The 13,457-nt window shown below is 37.1% G+C and overlaps 1 protein-coding gene across 6 annotated transcripts in view; it reads left to right on the forward strand.

Annotated features, from left to right (window-relative positions):
* The window catches only part of RORA (RAR related orphan receptor A), a 327,797-nt gene extending 317,145 nt beyond the window's left edge, over nucleotides 1–10,652 (forward strand). For all 6 annotated transcript variants that reach the window (XM_056500317.1, XM_056500320.1, XM_056500318.1 and 3 more), the window contains one exon: nucleotides 1,157–10,652. In XM_056500317.1, coding sequence (XP_056356292.1) covers nucleotides 1,157–1,321 — 165 coding nt within the window. In that variant the 3' untranslated portion in view covers nucleotides 1,322–10,652. The remainder of the gene's footprint in view (nucleotides 1–1,156) is intronic.
* The last annotated feature ends 2,805 nt before the right edge of the window (nucleotides 10,653–13,457 follow it).

Below are 13,457 nucleotides of genomic sequence, written 5' to 3' on the forward strand. Positions count from 1 at the left end.
TAGGGGGTAAAAGCTCATGTGCAGTTATTTATAAACCCAGAATTCTTTGTTCAAAATCAAGCTGCTCAGCTGAACCTATTAACTAAACCTAGAAGAGATGAAATGATGGTGTACTAGGGAACAAGGTTGATAATGGTCTGAAAGGGAGTATTTTTATGTGGAACTTCATGAAAACTGCTGAAGGTTTTTATCGTAGCTCTCCTACACAACACTCCTGCCACACAGAATACTATTTCAGTGCTACAACATGCATGCCTTAGTATTTGTGGAATCTCTGCCTGCATGAGAATTAAGTTGTTATAACATGCAACACACGAACTATACTTGTTTCTCAGACTTCTGTGAGAAATTCCCCACACAGCCTTTTTCTCAGATCTTCCAAATACTGCTGCCTAGGAAAAAGAGGCACTACCTACTATTATACTAAAGTATCTTCATGTAATTTCTCAGAAACGGGAAACTGGTGTGATGTTACAAGAAGTAAATCTGGGGAAAGATAGGTGCTTTTCTTTTACCTTGCAGAGGTAGTTCCTTTTACACCTCTGCACAGCCAGAAAGCTTATGCTTTGTTTCACACCACAGAATTAGTTACAATAGAAGCAGGATGGTCCAGCCTGGGCTCTGCAGATCTTTAAATTTCAAATCCTAGCTCCTAATTTTCTCTCAGTGTATACTTTGGATACTTTGTCAGAAGAGTCTTCCATATGCTTTAATAAAAATACTTTAGTCAGTAACTTCAGGGAATACCCTCACATTTTTGAAGTACATATTTTTTACCTCATTTGGCCTAAGGTAAATACGTATCATCTATTGCAGTGCCAGTTCCCTCTCTAATATTCACAGTGGGTTTAAAAGCAGTTGGGGTTACCTTGTTCCAAGAGGATAATTTAATGAGTGAAGATCCAGCCCTGAAATACTTGTTTATCAATCCAGTGAGGAAACCTAATGCCACATTTTCCTAAGAACTTAAAAAAGATTATTTCACAAATAACTGTGAGTCCATTACTTAAATACTTTTAGCATATAGCCGTGACTGTGCACCTGAAATGTCCTTGTTAAGTAAATAATTTGGTTTGGGAGAGCTTTAATCCTTACAGCAAGACTGGGAGGCCTGGTTCCATGTATGACCATATGATTTGTGTTCATTTTTTTACAGTTAATATGCAAAGTGTCTACTTTAAGAGCACTGTGTGGACGACATACAGAAAAGCTTATGGCATTTAAAGCAATATACCCAGACATTGTGCGACTTCATTTTCCTCCACTTTACAAGGAGTTGTTCACTTCAGAGTTTGAGCCAGCAATGCAAATTGATGGGTAAACGTATCACCTAAGCACTTCTAGAATGTCTGAAGTACAAACAATAAAACAAAAGAAAGGAGAAAAAAAAAAAGGAAAAAAAAAAAAGAAAGAAAACCAAGACACTTTATATGGCCCTGCACAGACCTAGGGAGCCAACACACTGCACATCTCTTGGCGGTCAGGGTCAGGCGAAGGATGGGAAACAATGAAACCAAGTTGAACTTGTTTTTCTCATGCATATGATTTCCATTATGCCTACAAATATGGACCCTTTTTCTGTCTCAACTTTTCAATCCTTGACTTCTGTTTACACAGACTGAGGGTACTAATGTCAGAAGGTTGTTTTCTTCTGTTGTTCACTGCCCAGACTCTTGACAGAACAATCAATTTGTTGGTCAGAACAGAGTCCACCTAGTAATCAGCGACTGGTGTGCGTTGCAGAGATTTCAGCATCAGTTTGCACAACTTGCTCATTGTTTCATGAAGGACGATTTTTTTTCACCTACCACTGTTTGCCAGTAGACAGAACGGCATGAAAAGGGTCCATAGCAATAGCAACAATAGCATTATAATATATTACAGGGTAAATGGGCATGAAGACTATATATAGCAAAAGAGATATTGTTTATATATTGTTTTAATTAATATAAAATGTAGTTACTGGTATAGCTTTTCTTGTTGAATTGATAAGGCACTTTCATTTTGCACCTTTTTCTTTAAATTAAATGCTAGCGTGTTCATTGTTGTGTTGCATGTGCACCAGAAATTCAAGTTTAACTGAAAAAGGTTTGGCAGGTACTGGTACATTGGGAGGTATTTATGCTGCTGTTTTCCATGTTACTTTTAAAGAGAGGCTGGTCATATCCTGCAATAGCTACAGATTTTTTAAAGAGTTGAAAATAATGACAATTTTCTACATTAAAATAATCTTTTCAGAAGTTAAATTCAAAGATACTTTTATTTTCAAATCTTTCAAACCTGGATATTTCAAAGTCAAAAGCCTCATTTTCAAAGGTTCTGAGTTTCCACTGTCACAGCTGAACTAATTAATTACAGATCATTTACAAATGAGTAACACAGCATCTTTGAAAATCAGGCTATTAAATAGTGTATTTCTGCCCACCAGAAATCCAGGTTTGAAAGGATTTATTCAAGTCTGTATCTGCAGTAAAAGTATGTGTGTGACATGCTTGCGGAAAAGTAATTTTTATACGTAATATTGCATACTTTTGTACTCCATATCGTAAACAATGCCTTCCAATGCCAAGCTGTAGCCTATCAAAATCCATATGTTTGTCTTTGACTTCAGTGAGACCAGACACACTGACCCCTGTTCTCCCAGCATCCAGCAGTTCAGTGTCAGGGAGCTGAACAGACAAGTGTGCTCTCTCCTTGTTTAAAAAGACGCACTTTAAAGTTGGTCAGATGGGGACAGACTAAGAAAGGAAGGGCACACTCTTATTAGAAAGCATTAGTTAGTACTCAGAACTAGCCTGGGAGTCATTAATATCAGAAACCTGCATTCTGTAATTCTGATTCCTGTATTGCATAACCAACCAATAAGCTGAATCTTGCAGTATTACTAATTACCATTCCCTTCAGGAAGAATTCTGTCTCTGAGCAAAGCTGGCAGTAAATGTAGTTCTGAAGGAAGCAGATTCACATAAACAACGTCACAAATTAAACTGTGGCTGTTTGAGCCAGAGGTGTATAATTGGGCTTGGATGAGATGAAGATGCATAACTGGATGCCCTGTAGGCCATCACAAATGCAGTTTTGATGAAGTACCTAAGAAAAAGCTGGGAGCATCAAAAAATGAAAAGGAATGAGGCAGAATGTGCCCTACAGCTTTAACTTCCAAGGGTAATATATATTACTGGGAAGGAACAAGTGAATAGAAGCACACCAAGGCCCAAGTATTTTAAAAAGGAGAATCAGATCAGTGGGTTCTTATTAGCAAAATATAGGTTTATTCTATGATTTGGACATGTTTCCTTTGGGGTCAAATTGAGACATTTATGTATGACATTTATTAAAAATGTTCCTGTCTAGCACATCAGGGAAGGTTACAGCTATCACTTATCTGTAGGCTTTGAAAGGAGGGCGAGAGGAGAGCATCACACTTCCTCCTCAGAGCAGTGTGCCCTGGTGTGTGGGAGGGAAACACCTGCAGTGCTGTGAGCACTGGGATGGAGGCAGGAGAGGGCTTTTGGAAAAAGTCCAGAGAGCTGTCATTTTCCTGCTCCACCCTGCCTGCTCCTGAAGAGGTTGCTCACAGCCCAGCACATGCTCTCTCCACTCCCACTGAAACACTTTTCCTAGGATCATTGTTTACTTTATTGGAGTAAATGGCATTCTAATACGTGTTCCTATTTTTTAAGCACCCCTTTTAACTAAAATATGTTTTCTGAATGTGACCAGCCTTTGGTGCTAGTCTTGTAAAGATCAACTAAACTTAATCTCAGTGTCAACTAATGAATAGTGAAGTAAGACCTGTACTATTTTAGAGAGTGATACACCTCCTACTTCTGACAATGTAGACTACCAGGCAAAATATCTGAGGATTAGTTTTCAGTCACATCCTGTTCTTACCTTTTCATGGTGAATATTAGGGCTTTACCAGGCATCTAGGTGCCAGTGGTTTTGTTTGGAATCTGTTTAGCATATTTACATGCATAAATCATTGACAATATATGTCTTGGAGCATTTACTAGTAAAATACATAACATTAAAAAGGTTTCAAATAGGGCCTTAGCTGAGAGTGATCTTCCAGGTCAGAAAGCACTGTCATTTTTGTTTGTGAGCTCATGTGTACTGGGACCTTGTTAAATCAGGCTGAACATAACACACCTCAAGTAACCCTGCTTTCCTGGTCACAGTTAACAGCCACCTGGCAATAGAGTGTCATTTTTGGGTTGCTTTTTATGCAAGGGGACTCAGAATAACATCACAGTAGCTGGCTGGAGGTGGCCATGTAAGAACCCAGCTCAGGGAGGGAAATGCCCTCTGCAAAACCCTTGGGACTGTGGCCTGGTATCAGGAGATTAACCAGTTAAAAAACACTGGAGGTCAAGAGATATTCACATGAGTATTTTCATCATCTTCCCAGCTCACTACAAATAAAAACACTAGGATAGCTGAAGATAATATTTTAAGTTTTGATGACCTAGTCCTCAGAGTCTGCAAAGATATTTTCCTTGGGAGTTTTATCTATTCCTGGAGATGTTTTCTGGCTTTCCAGGCTATAGTGTCATCTGAACCACCCTAATGTATGTCATCACCTCCAGCATTGTTTGATGTATGGAATTAGGTTAAAATGGAGGCTGTTTTTAAGTTTGGTTGTTCTTTATTAGCTTATCTTAGTATGAATACCAAGATATCTGTCTATGTGCACCTGTGTGTGTGTGAGAGAGTCCATTGTGTGCACACGAGTGTATGTGTGGGATGTGTGAGCGGCTGCTTCTAGGCTGTTAAGTGTCAATGGGATAAAGAAAATGTATTCAAAATACTTAAGTCAAAAATAGAAGGTGGTAAAAAGATTTATTCTATACAAAGCCTTGTCTGGACCACTTTAGAGAGACTTCTATTTTTTTAACCCTTCTATAAATGTTTGATGGCACTTGAAATATTCCTGCAATAAAATGTGATTTGTGTAAACATTAAAAAAAAAATTTTGTAATGTGAAACAATGAAAGAAAGTAATGTAATTTTTCTAAAAAACAAAAAAAAACCACAAACGAACGAACTTTGTATTATTTTCTTGATGGAATTTTGTCTATTTGTCTTTGGAAAACTTTTTATTTCATTGAATGTGCCATAGTAGAGGTGCGTTTTTCTTTTTCTTTCTTGGTTTTTTTTTATATTTACATTTTAGATTAAAGGAATAGCTGTGTTCCGACATTCCAAAATGCAAGATGACATAGTCATGATTAAAAGGTTTGATTAGTAAGCTTCAATCATTGTTGCTTTTTTTGCACATGTTCTTCATTCCTCTACAGTGCAATATGTACATAGAGCACTTGCGGGTGTAACCTTGATCCCTCAGGGAAAAATACATATTTGTACAGGATTTTTTTTTTTTTTTTTTTTTTGCCTTTTTTCTTTCCTTTCCTTGTTTCTTTTTTTTTTTTTTTTTTTTTTTTGCTAAGGAATGTCGATTGAATCACTTGTCTGTTGTTGAGGGGCAGCCAGATAATAATCCTAAACCACTGTCACAAAACATTGTTTAAATTTTGTGCCCTTCTATTATTTAAAAAAGAAAAATAAAAGTTATTTTCTGACAGTTCTTTGTGCTGATTGGTGAAAAAAAGGGTAAATAGATAAGCACCTTATGATTGACTTAACTGTGAATGACAATCCATCTCGTTATCAACAAGAGAAGCCCTTTCATTTTGGAGCTGGGGTTATAAGTCAGAAACTAATGTGCTCAGGGATCTTCTAAAACTCTTCAACAGGGTGGCCAGTACTGCTGGTGGAACAAATTACATTTTTAAAAAATATGCTAGTATTTCTTCCCTTCCCCCTGCCCCCAGGCACAAGAGAACTGGATTTTTTTTATTTTAACTAAATGCTCTATGCGTGCCTCATTCTCTTACTCACTCTTGCAGTAGAGCTGCTTTATGGTTGATATTGTGCTTAAAACAGAAGTAGTCCAAATAGCACAAAGATTTTACAATTATATTTTAGAAGATAAATGCTGACCCACTAAATAAATGATGGAAATTAATTTCAATATCCTCTGGACATTTTTATAATGATAGGACTACTTTTCCAGCTGAAATTCAGTGTTCTGCAATAGAAAATGGCTTTTTAGTATTTAAATTAATGTTAAAGAAAATGAATCAGCTGGTGAGAATACAGTAAGAATGAAAAGGTCATGGTTAGGTTTCAGCAGTGAAGTCACATAGAAAGGAACACACATTTGCAGGAATACAAGAACAGCACTTCAAATATTGTCTGTCATTGTTGCAGATGTTTCATGGTAAAGCCAAAACCTGACTGGAAAGAAATACTGAGGCTGAAGAAATTTTCACCTCTAGTACATCAAATGCAGCAATTCTTAGTGATTTTAGAATGGCACCAAAACCCAGCAATATTTAGAAGTCTCCCAGTGCCAAACTATAGGATGCTGGATGCCTGTACCAGTTAGCTTTGTTTTATGGCTTCATATTCTTTCGATAAATGCAAGTAAAAAAGTAAATAACTATGAACAAAAGAGCAAGACTTCAACACTTTGGTTACATTGGAAAGACAGTGAATTTGCTTCTCCATCAAATCTGTCTGCTTGGAGAAAGCCCCAGTTTTCTGGTGTTTTTGAGGGTTTTTTCACAGGTATATGGCTTCCAGTTGGTTACTTTAGATTGCTTAATAAACAGGGAAACTGTACTTATGGTTTCACAAGCTGACAGTTGAGTTTAGCTTGGAATGGCTTTCCAAGGCAGACAAGCACTTAGCAAGTATGATCAGTTGGTGTTCTGGCATCTTCAGCAGAAGAGAATTCCTATTGCTGATTCACAGTGGACCCTATTCTTTACATACTTGCACATCAATTAAACACTCTCAGAATGGACAACCTGTAAGCTGTTTTAACTGTGTAGTGGGATGATCCAAGCATTACAGTATTTTTTTTTGGATTGGCGTAGACAATCCCCAGTCTGTACTTGATGAACAAAACAGGTTACACAGTGTAAGCTGTGCAAACAATGTGTATTTTTCCCCTAGACATTCCTAAACTTCTCAGTGTAGATAAACCTATTAATATAAATGCCAGAAACAGCACTTACTATACAATATCCAAAAATAGTAAGCAATTTTCTCATGAGTATTCATTGTATGGAATTCTACCTGTGCTAGCTGATTCAGATTGCACAGAACATCTTTATTTTCCTTAGCTGGAGAAATAAAACTATTATAATTATTTTTAATTATTAATACTAATATTTATCACTTTTAAAGTTATATCCATTAATATATTTTAATATTAGCCTCTTACTTTCTTTTTAAATATTCCTGTCAGTAAATCATTTGGTGGAAATGAGGGCAAATGCATACAGATACCAAATACAACAACAAAAAGAAAAGTTTTAAAATGTATATGAGTATTTATTTAAAAATCCTTGCAGTATGTGCTTTAATTCTAGTACTGTGATAATGGCTTGCAACATAATGCTAAGTCACTGGACTTGGGAAAAATACGTAACATAATATACAGTCTTTCTCTGGAACTTTATTCAGGTACTAAATAGAATTCTAACATCTAAACAGGAGCTGTATTCTACCTTTTCCATCCATAATGTTGCTGTTTGTCTATTTTTATTTTTTTTTTGCCTTTATCATTGGTAGAATATAGCAATAACTTTATAGCAATAAGTAGGCTATCCAAATAAGAAAGAAAACATGATAAAGGCTTCAGATCAATACTCATAGGCTCACTTCTGCCACAATATTCACTTGTATGTCTTCCCTCATAATTTTATTACTTCTTCAAGCTAAACTCCACAATCAAGTTGTTCAACTTGATGTGTGACATCACACTTTGTTAACATCTGCATGTTTTCAGTGTTCACATGTCCTATGTGCACTTGTGTTCCTATGTTAGTGTTTCTCAAGGTTTCTGAAAGCACAATCTCTGTGAAGTATATTTCTGCACAGGGCTCTCTCTCTGTGTTGGAATTGACTTGCACTTCCTGGGGCAGGGAGTGTGAACAAGCTGGAATTACTGGCAGCATTTCCTAACTGAAGGAACCAAGCTGCTGCAGGTTCTTGGGAGCTCTCTAGGCACTGCAGATGCAAAGTGCAGTGCCCAGCAGCTCCTGCAGGCTGTGCAGCTGAGCTGCAGCTCCCGAGTTGCCTGCCCAGTGCACACCTGTATCCACTGCTGGACCCAGCTGGGTGTGCCTGGCAGGGTGTTCTGACAATATTCTAAACACTGGGGCAGCGTTCAAACAACCAGTTGTGACTTTCAGTTTGAGAAACGCTACCCTGAATTACCCCATGGAGTCTTAATGTAGATGCACAAACTTTACAGGAACTTGCAATCTGTAATGCTATCTATATCTAATGCAGAGAATTCATAAGCAATACAGTGAATTTTATTTCACAAAAAGGCATATGTACTGTACACCTTTTTAAATCCAAAATGTTCCTCATTTCTACATTGATTTAGAAACAAGTTACAGAACAGTGGTCACTATTTGAAGTATTAGGACATTAACTGGCTGCTTCTTTATATGTAACTGTATTGTCTGCCTGCTCCTTTTCTGGAGATGTGTTTTTGTATTGGATGTTTGGGCCAATGGGAGGCTTCAAGCTACAATGTATTTTCCCAGATTAAATATATTTAACATATGACAAACCCCAGACAAGGCTTTTTAAAATGTATAAAGAACTGCAGTGTTAGGTGGTTTATTTGCAAACTGTTTTCAATGTTGTCCATTTTTATGGCACCTTTAACAATATTCTTGTTTCCAAAGTACAAAAAAAAAAAGGTTAAAAATATTCTAGCCATAACTGAATGTCAAGCAATAAAAACAAATGACTTTTTGTGCATAGATTTAAAAGAAATACAAGTTTTAGACATCTGCATGTAAATGCAATCTCTTGTTTACTGCTTTCTTAAACTTGAGCAACTGATTCCTTATTTTACTACTAATTTAAGGACTTGTAATGGCCTGTAAACATTTTATCTTGCTCTATTCTTTCAACTCTTTGTCTCTGCTTTGGAGTCATAATATTTAATGTTGTTCTGCTCACCTCTATACAGTTAACTTTTTGCTTTTATTCTGTATAGATAAAATTATACTATAAACAGCCTACACAGTGCAAATATTTATCTGTTTATCAAATACCACATTATGCTGTATAATATCTGTTTTCCTATATAATCTATTTTAGACATAGCTGTTTAGAACTAGAGTGTGCTATTTTTGTGTTTTTCTGATGTGTGGTGCTAGATAAGTTACTTTTGTGAACAAAAACAAACAAACCCCTTTTATTCCTAGACAATACCACCTTTGGGTCTTGTTAATTTCACTGAGTATAACTATATATAAATATATATATTTGTGTATATATATATATACACCAACATATGCCCAACAAGTACCTGTATCAGAGTACAAGATTTGGGACATGGTTTTCTCTTTAAATGCATAGTATCATTATATAAATTATTCTATAGTATATTTAATAAGGAGAAAATTACTTCACCAGTACAGATACTTGATATCAAATGTAGATTTTTTTCTACTTTATTAACATTATTAATTATTAATGTTATTAAAATTGTTCTGTCCAGCTTGTTATCCTTTTGGTTACTAAAAGAGTCTGCCTGTATTGTATCAAAAATAAGAAAAACATATAATCTGCCAGTATAAAATAATTACAATATGCTGTCTGTCTGAAAGGGAGGTTATTTGGCTTGTTGGGGGAATTCTATCCTGTTGTTGCATCAGCAATGTATAGATGTTATTCTGCTGGGTGCCTTCCTCCCTCCTCACTTTAAGTAGGATCTGTACACACTCAGACTGCGGATGTTACTGGGCCATGCCTACACACTTAACTCCAGTTACTGTAAATAGGAATGTGTAAATCTGCCGTGGTAGATGGGTGGCTAAATTCAGTCCCTGGATATGCTTTATACACCATGTATTCATATCCAAGGACAGCCAGTAGCAACTAAAGTGAATTAAGAAGTGGAATTTGCAACACTTTGTCAGGTATCGGGGGTTTTGTTTTTATTTTTTCATGTATACCTTAATTTACGTAGTCATACACCCCTCAAAATATTCCTATCCCCTGCTCCTTTCATTCTAGATACGGTTTTCATGTTCATTCTTAAAAACTGATGGATATCAAATATCTAACTAAGGAGGTAATTAACCTTTTAAATATTTATTAGAATTTTTCTGTAATATTACTGAATTTATAAGATCTTTAGCAAAGATTTTTGAGCAATTTATTAATAACAATGTTTCTGTTTACTGCACTTTTTGATAATAGAAGGTAGTGAATTTTAAAGCCATGGTTCTTGGCTTCCATGCACTGCTTTTGTACCCTAAATCCAAGGAATATATATATAAATATTTTTTTTTAAACAGCAAACATACTGTTGACCTAAAAACAAAAACAAACTTTACTGCACCATGGGTATATTTTCATAAGTGGAATGTTTAACTGCAAACACTATCAGGACAATTATAAAAACCTCTTGAAGCTACAATCTTATTTAAATATAAGCCATGACAATTTTGTTTTCCCTTCTTGATTTAAGTCACCTTTTGATATTTTCAAAGAGAAAAGGATTCACTCTTAAATTTGTACGTACCAACCTACACGTAATGCCAGGAACACATTCCCCCTATTGTTTTAATAGTTTGATATATTTATGCAAAACCATTTGGTTAGCATTTATCCTCCCTCTTTACTATGGTTCAACATACCAACACCAGAATAAATGCTGATTACAAATATACATCAGATTGAAGATGAAGCACACAGACTTAAAAACCTCGTTGAGTGATATGCTCAAATTTCTGTAAATACACACAAGTTTAATGCAATTATACTGTACATGTAAATATGTGCTGTCTGTTATGTGTACAGTATGTATAAATTCCTTTTCTAGCCACAATAAAATGTAAGCCATCAAGAGGAGTACTGAACTGGTATTGTACTAAACCTTTGCTAATGATCTTTACCCAGTCACTTCACTTTTTTCTTCCATAGACCTTTCCCACTCACTCGTACGATAGTCTGCTTATATTCAAGTTTGTTATTTTACTCGGTCCCGAAAAAAGTATTTTGATTCATTTTGTAAATATGACTGTAAAAATAAGAGATTTAATGTTGTCTTTTAAATACTCCAATTTTCATTCTAATATGAATGTTGTTATATTGTACTTAGAAACCGTACCTTTAATATTACATTACCTTTATTAAGTGCATTGAACACATCGATTTTAGATGTGCTTTATGTACTGTTATCCTGTAATAAAACTTCAGCTTCTAATGGAAAAATCTGTCTTAATTTTTTTTGTTAGTCACATCTTCCTTGTTTTTCTGAATAACACTGATACAAAATTAGGCTACACATATATTAGAGCTGTTTTGGAAGGTAATAGTACAATTTATTTGGCAGCAGGGAAACAAGATGACCCACCTTTAAAGCACCCCTTTGGCCAATAAGAGCTTTAAGCCTTCTCAGAATGAATGTGGATTAATGGTAGCTTCCCTCTATTTGAAGGTGTCTTGTTTGAAATCACAGTTTACTACATCAAGTGCAAAATACAAGAAATTTGGCACCAAACCCTCCAAGCAGAAATACTACTTCAGGTCAGTGTCCTCAATGAGGATTTGGGTATCAAAATTGAAGTTTTAGTACAATTTAGGCATCAAAAGTCAAATGTGCAATTCCCCTCTTCTGTGCTAACATTGAGAACACCTGAATGTGTCAGCTGCATGCTTGGTCTTAAGACTTCAGGCATGTGAAATTCTCCTCCTGCATGTACTAAGAAATGCCTCAGTCTTGACAGAGCTTTTAACAGCTCCGTATTTATATGCCTGACCATGATCCAGAAATAGATTCCAGCATTCATCTTTGAAGCACTGTATCTGGAAGCAGCCTTCACCTACAGATCAACTTTATAAAAATGTAGTCTAAGTGATAACTATTAGAACAGTAGCACTAAGCAGTACCATGTGTTCTACAGCAGCTCCATGTCTACAGCAGTCAAGACACTGAAAAGACAGATTTAATTTTCTTATCCTCAGGACATAATTCCTGCCCAGTCTTCCCAGTCACAGGAGAGTTCCTAACTACCAAGATACAGCTTAGGGAACAGCTTTAAAAAGAACTGTATAGTTCTATATAAAACATAGGAGTTTTTCTGAAGTGAGACAACCTGAAGACTCCCTGCCTGCCATAAGGAAAGCTACCTGTACATTAGGAGGTGGTGGGGTTGACCTCTGATTATTTCACAGAACCATAGAATTGCTGAGGGTGACTGAAACTTCAGAGGTCACAGGCCCAGGACCATGCCCTGCTTCTGAATATTTCCAAGGATGGTGACTCCAAAACCTTCCCGGGAAACCTGTGCCACTGTTTTATCACCCTCCGAGTGGTTCATGTTTACATCATAGAAATACAAAGATCACCAGGAGGAAGTAGAAGCATTTTATTAAAAATAAAAGAAAACAAAAACAAAAACCAATCAACCAAAACCAGTAATAATTAAAAATACCACCAAACCTCCCCCCCCAGCCCGCCTCCAGATACTGCATTGTTGGGGGGGATCTCGACACTGCATGTTTTAGAGAGATGCAGCCTGAAGTAGGATTTAAGCTGCCACATTCATCAAAATAAGCGTTTTCATAATTCAGCTACAGAACTGTTAGCATACCTGAGTCGGGTACTAAGATCACTCCTCACAAGGGGGTTATGTCACGCCTGGGCTCTGGGTCGGTCTTTCCAGGGGGACAGAAAACCTTGCTGCTTCTCTAAGATAAACAAATCAAGATTGCAGAATTTTAATGTCCTTAAAACTGATGTGCAAGCAGGCTGAGGACTCCCTTGGTGGGTTTGGAAATCATTCTGAATCACCTCTGGGTTTTCCTGTATTTGTGTAATAGTTCCCCGTTTTAATCAGAGGACACCAAGCACACGCTCTGCCCTCATTATTTCCTCATCTTTAGAGCAGCGACCGGCATCACCCTTTTTTTTTTAACACCACAAGCAAGTAAGTTTGCATTACCCAGACCTATGGGTTCTGAGAACAGCCGGATTCCACATTTTACCACGCTGTGAAGCGTGCCCATCAGTTAAATATCGTTTTCTGGCTCTGCTGACAAGAAGTGAGCCAGGGAAACGGAACACCTAAAAGAGGAAGGAAGCTGAGAAAAGCAGCCGCCTCTAAAGGCACCTCAGCGCTCCAACCTCTCAGTGACAGACCACCCCCCACCCCTGCACCCCACTGGACCGGGAGGAGCCATCCTCTGCCCAGGGCCCCACCTCTAAAACACCCGGGGAGGGAAGGGGTGGGGTGTGCCCGAGACATCCACCTGCTGCCCAGACCCCGCCTCGGGCCCGCCTGTGAACACAGAGCAGATTTACCCGCATAGTTCAACTCCGCGCACCATCCGCCCCGCCCGTCACAAAA

The sequence above is a fragment of the Oenanthe melanoleuca genome, chromosome 10 (assembly GCF_029582105.1).
Source record: "Oenanthe melanoleuca isolate GR-GAL-2019-014 chromosome 10, OMel1.0, whole genome shotgun sequence".
Taxonomy (NCBI): domain Eukaryota; kingdom Metazoa; phylum Chordata; class Aves; order Passeriformes; family Muscicapidae; genus Oenanthe; species Oenanthe melanoleuca.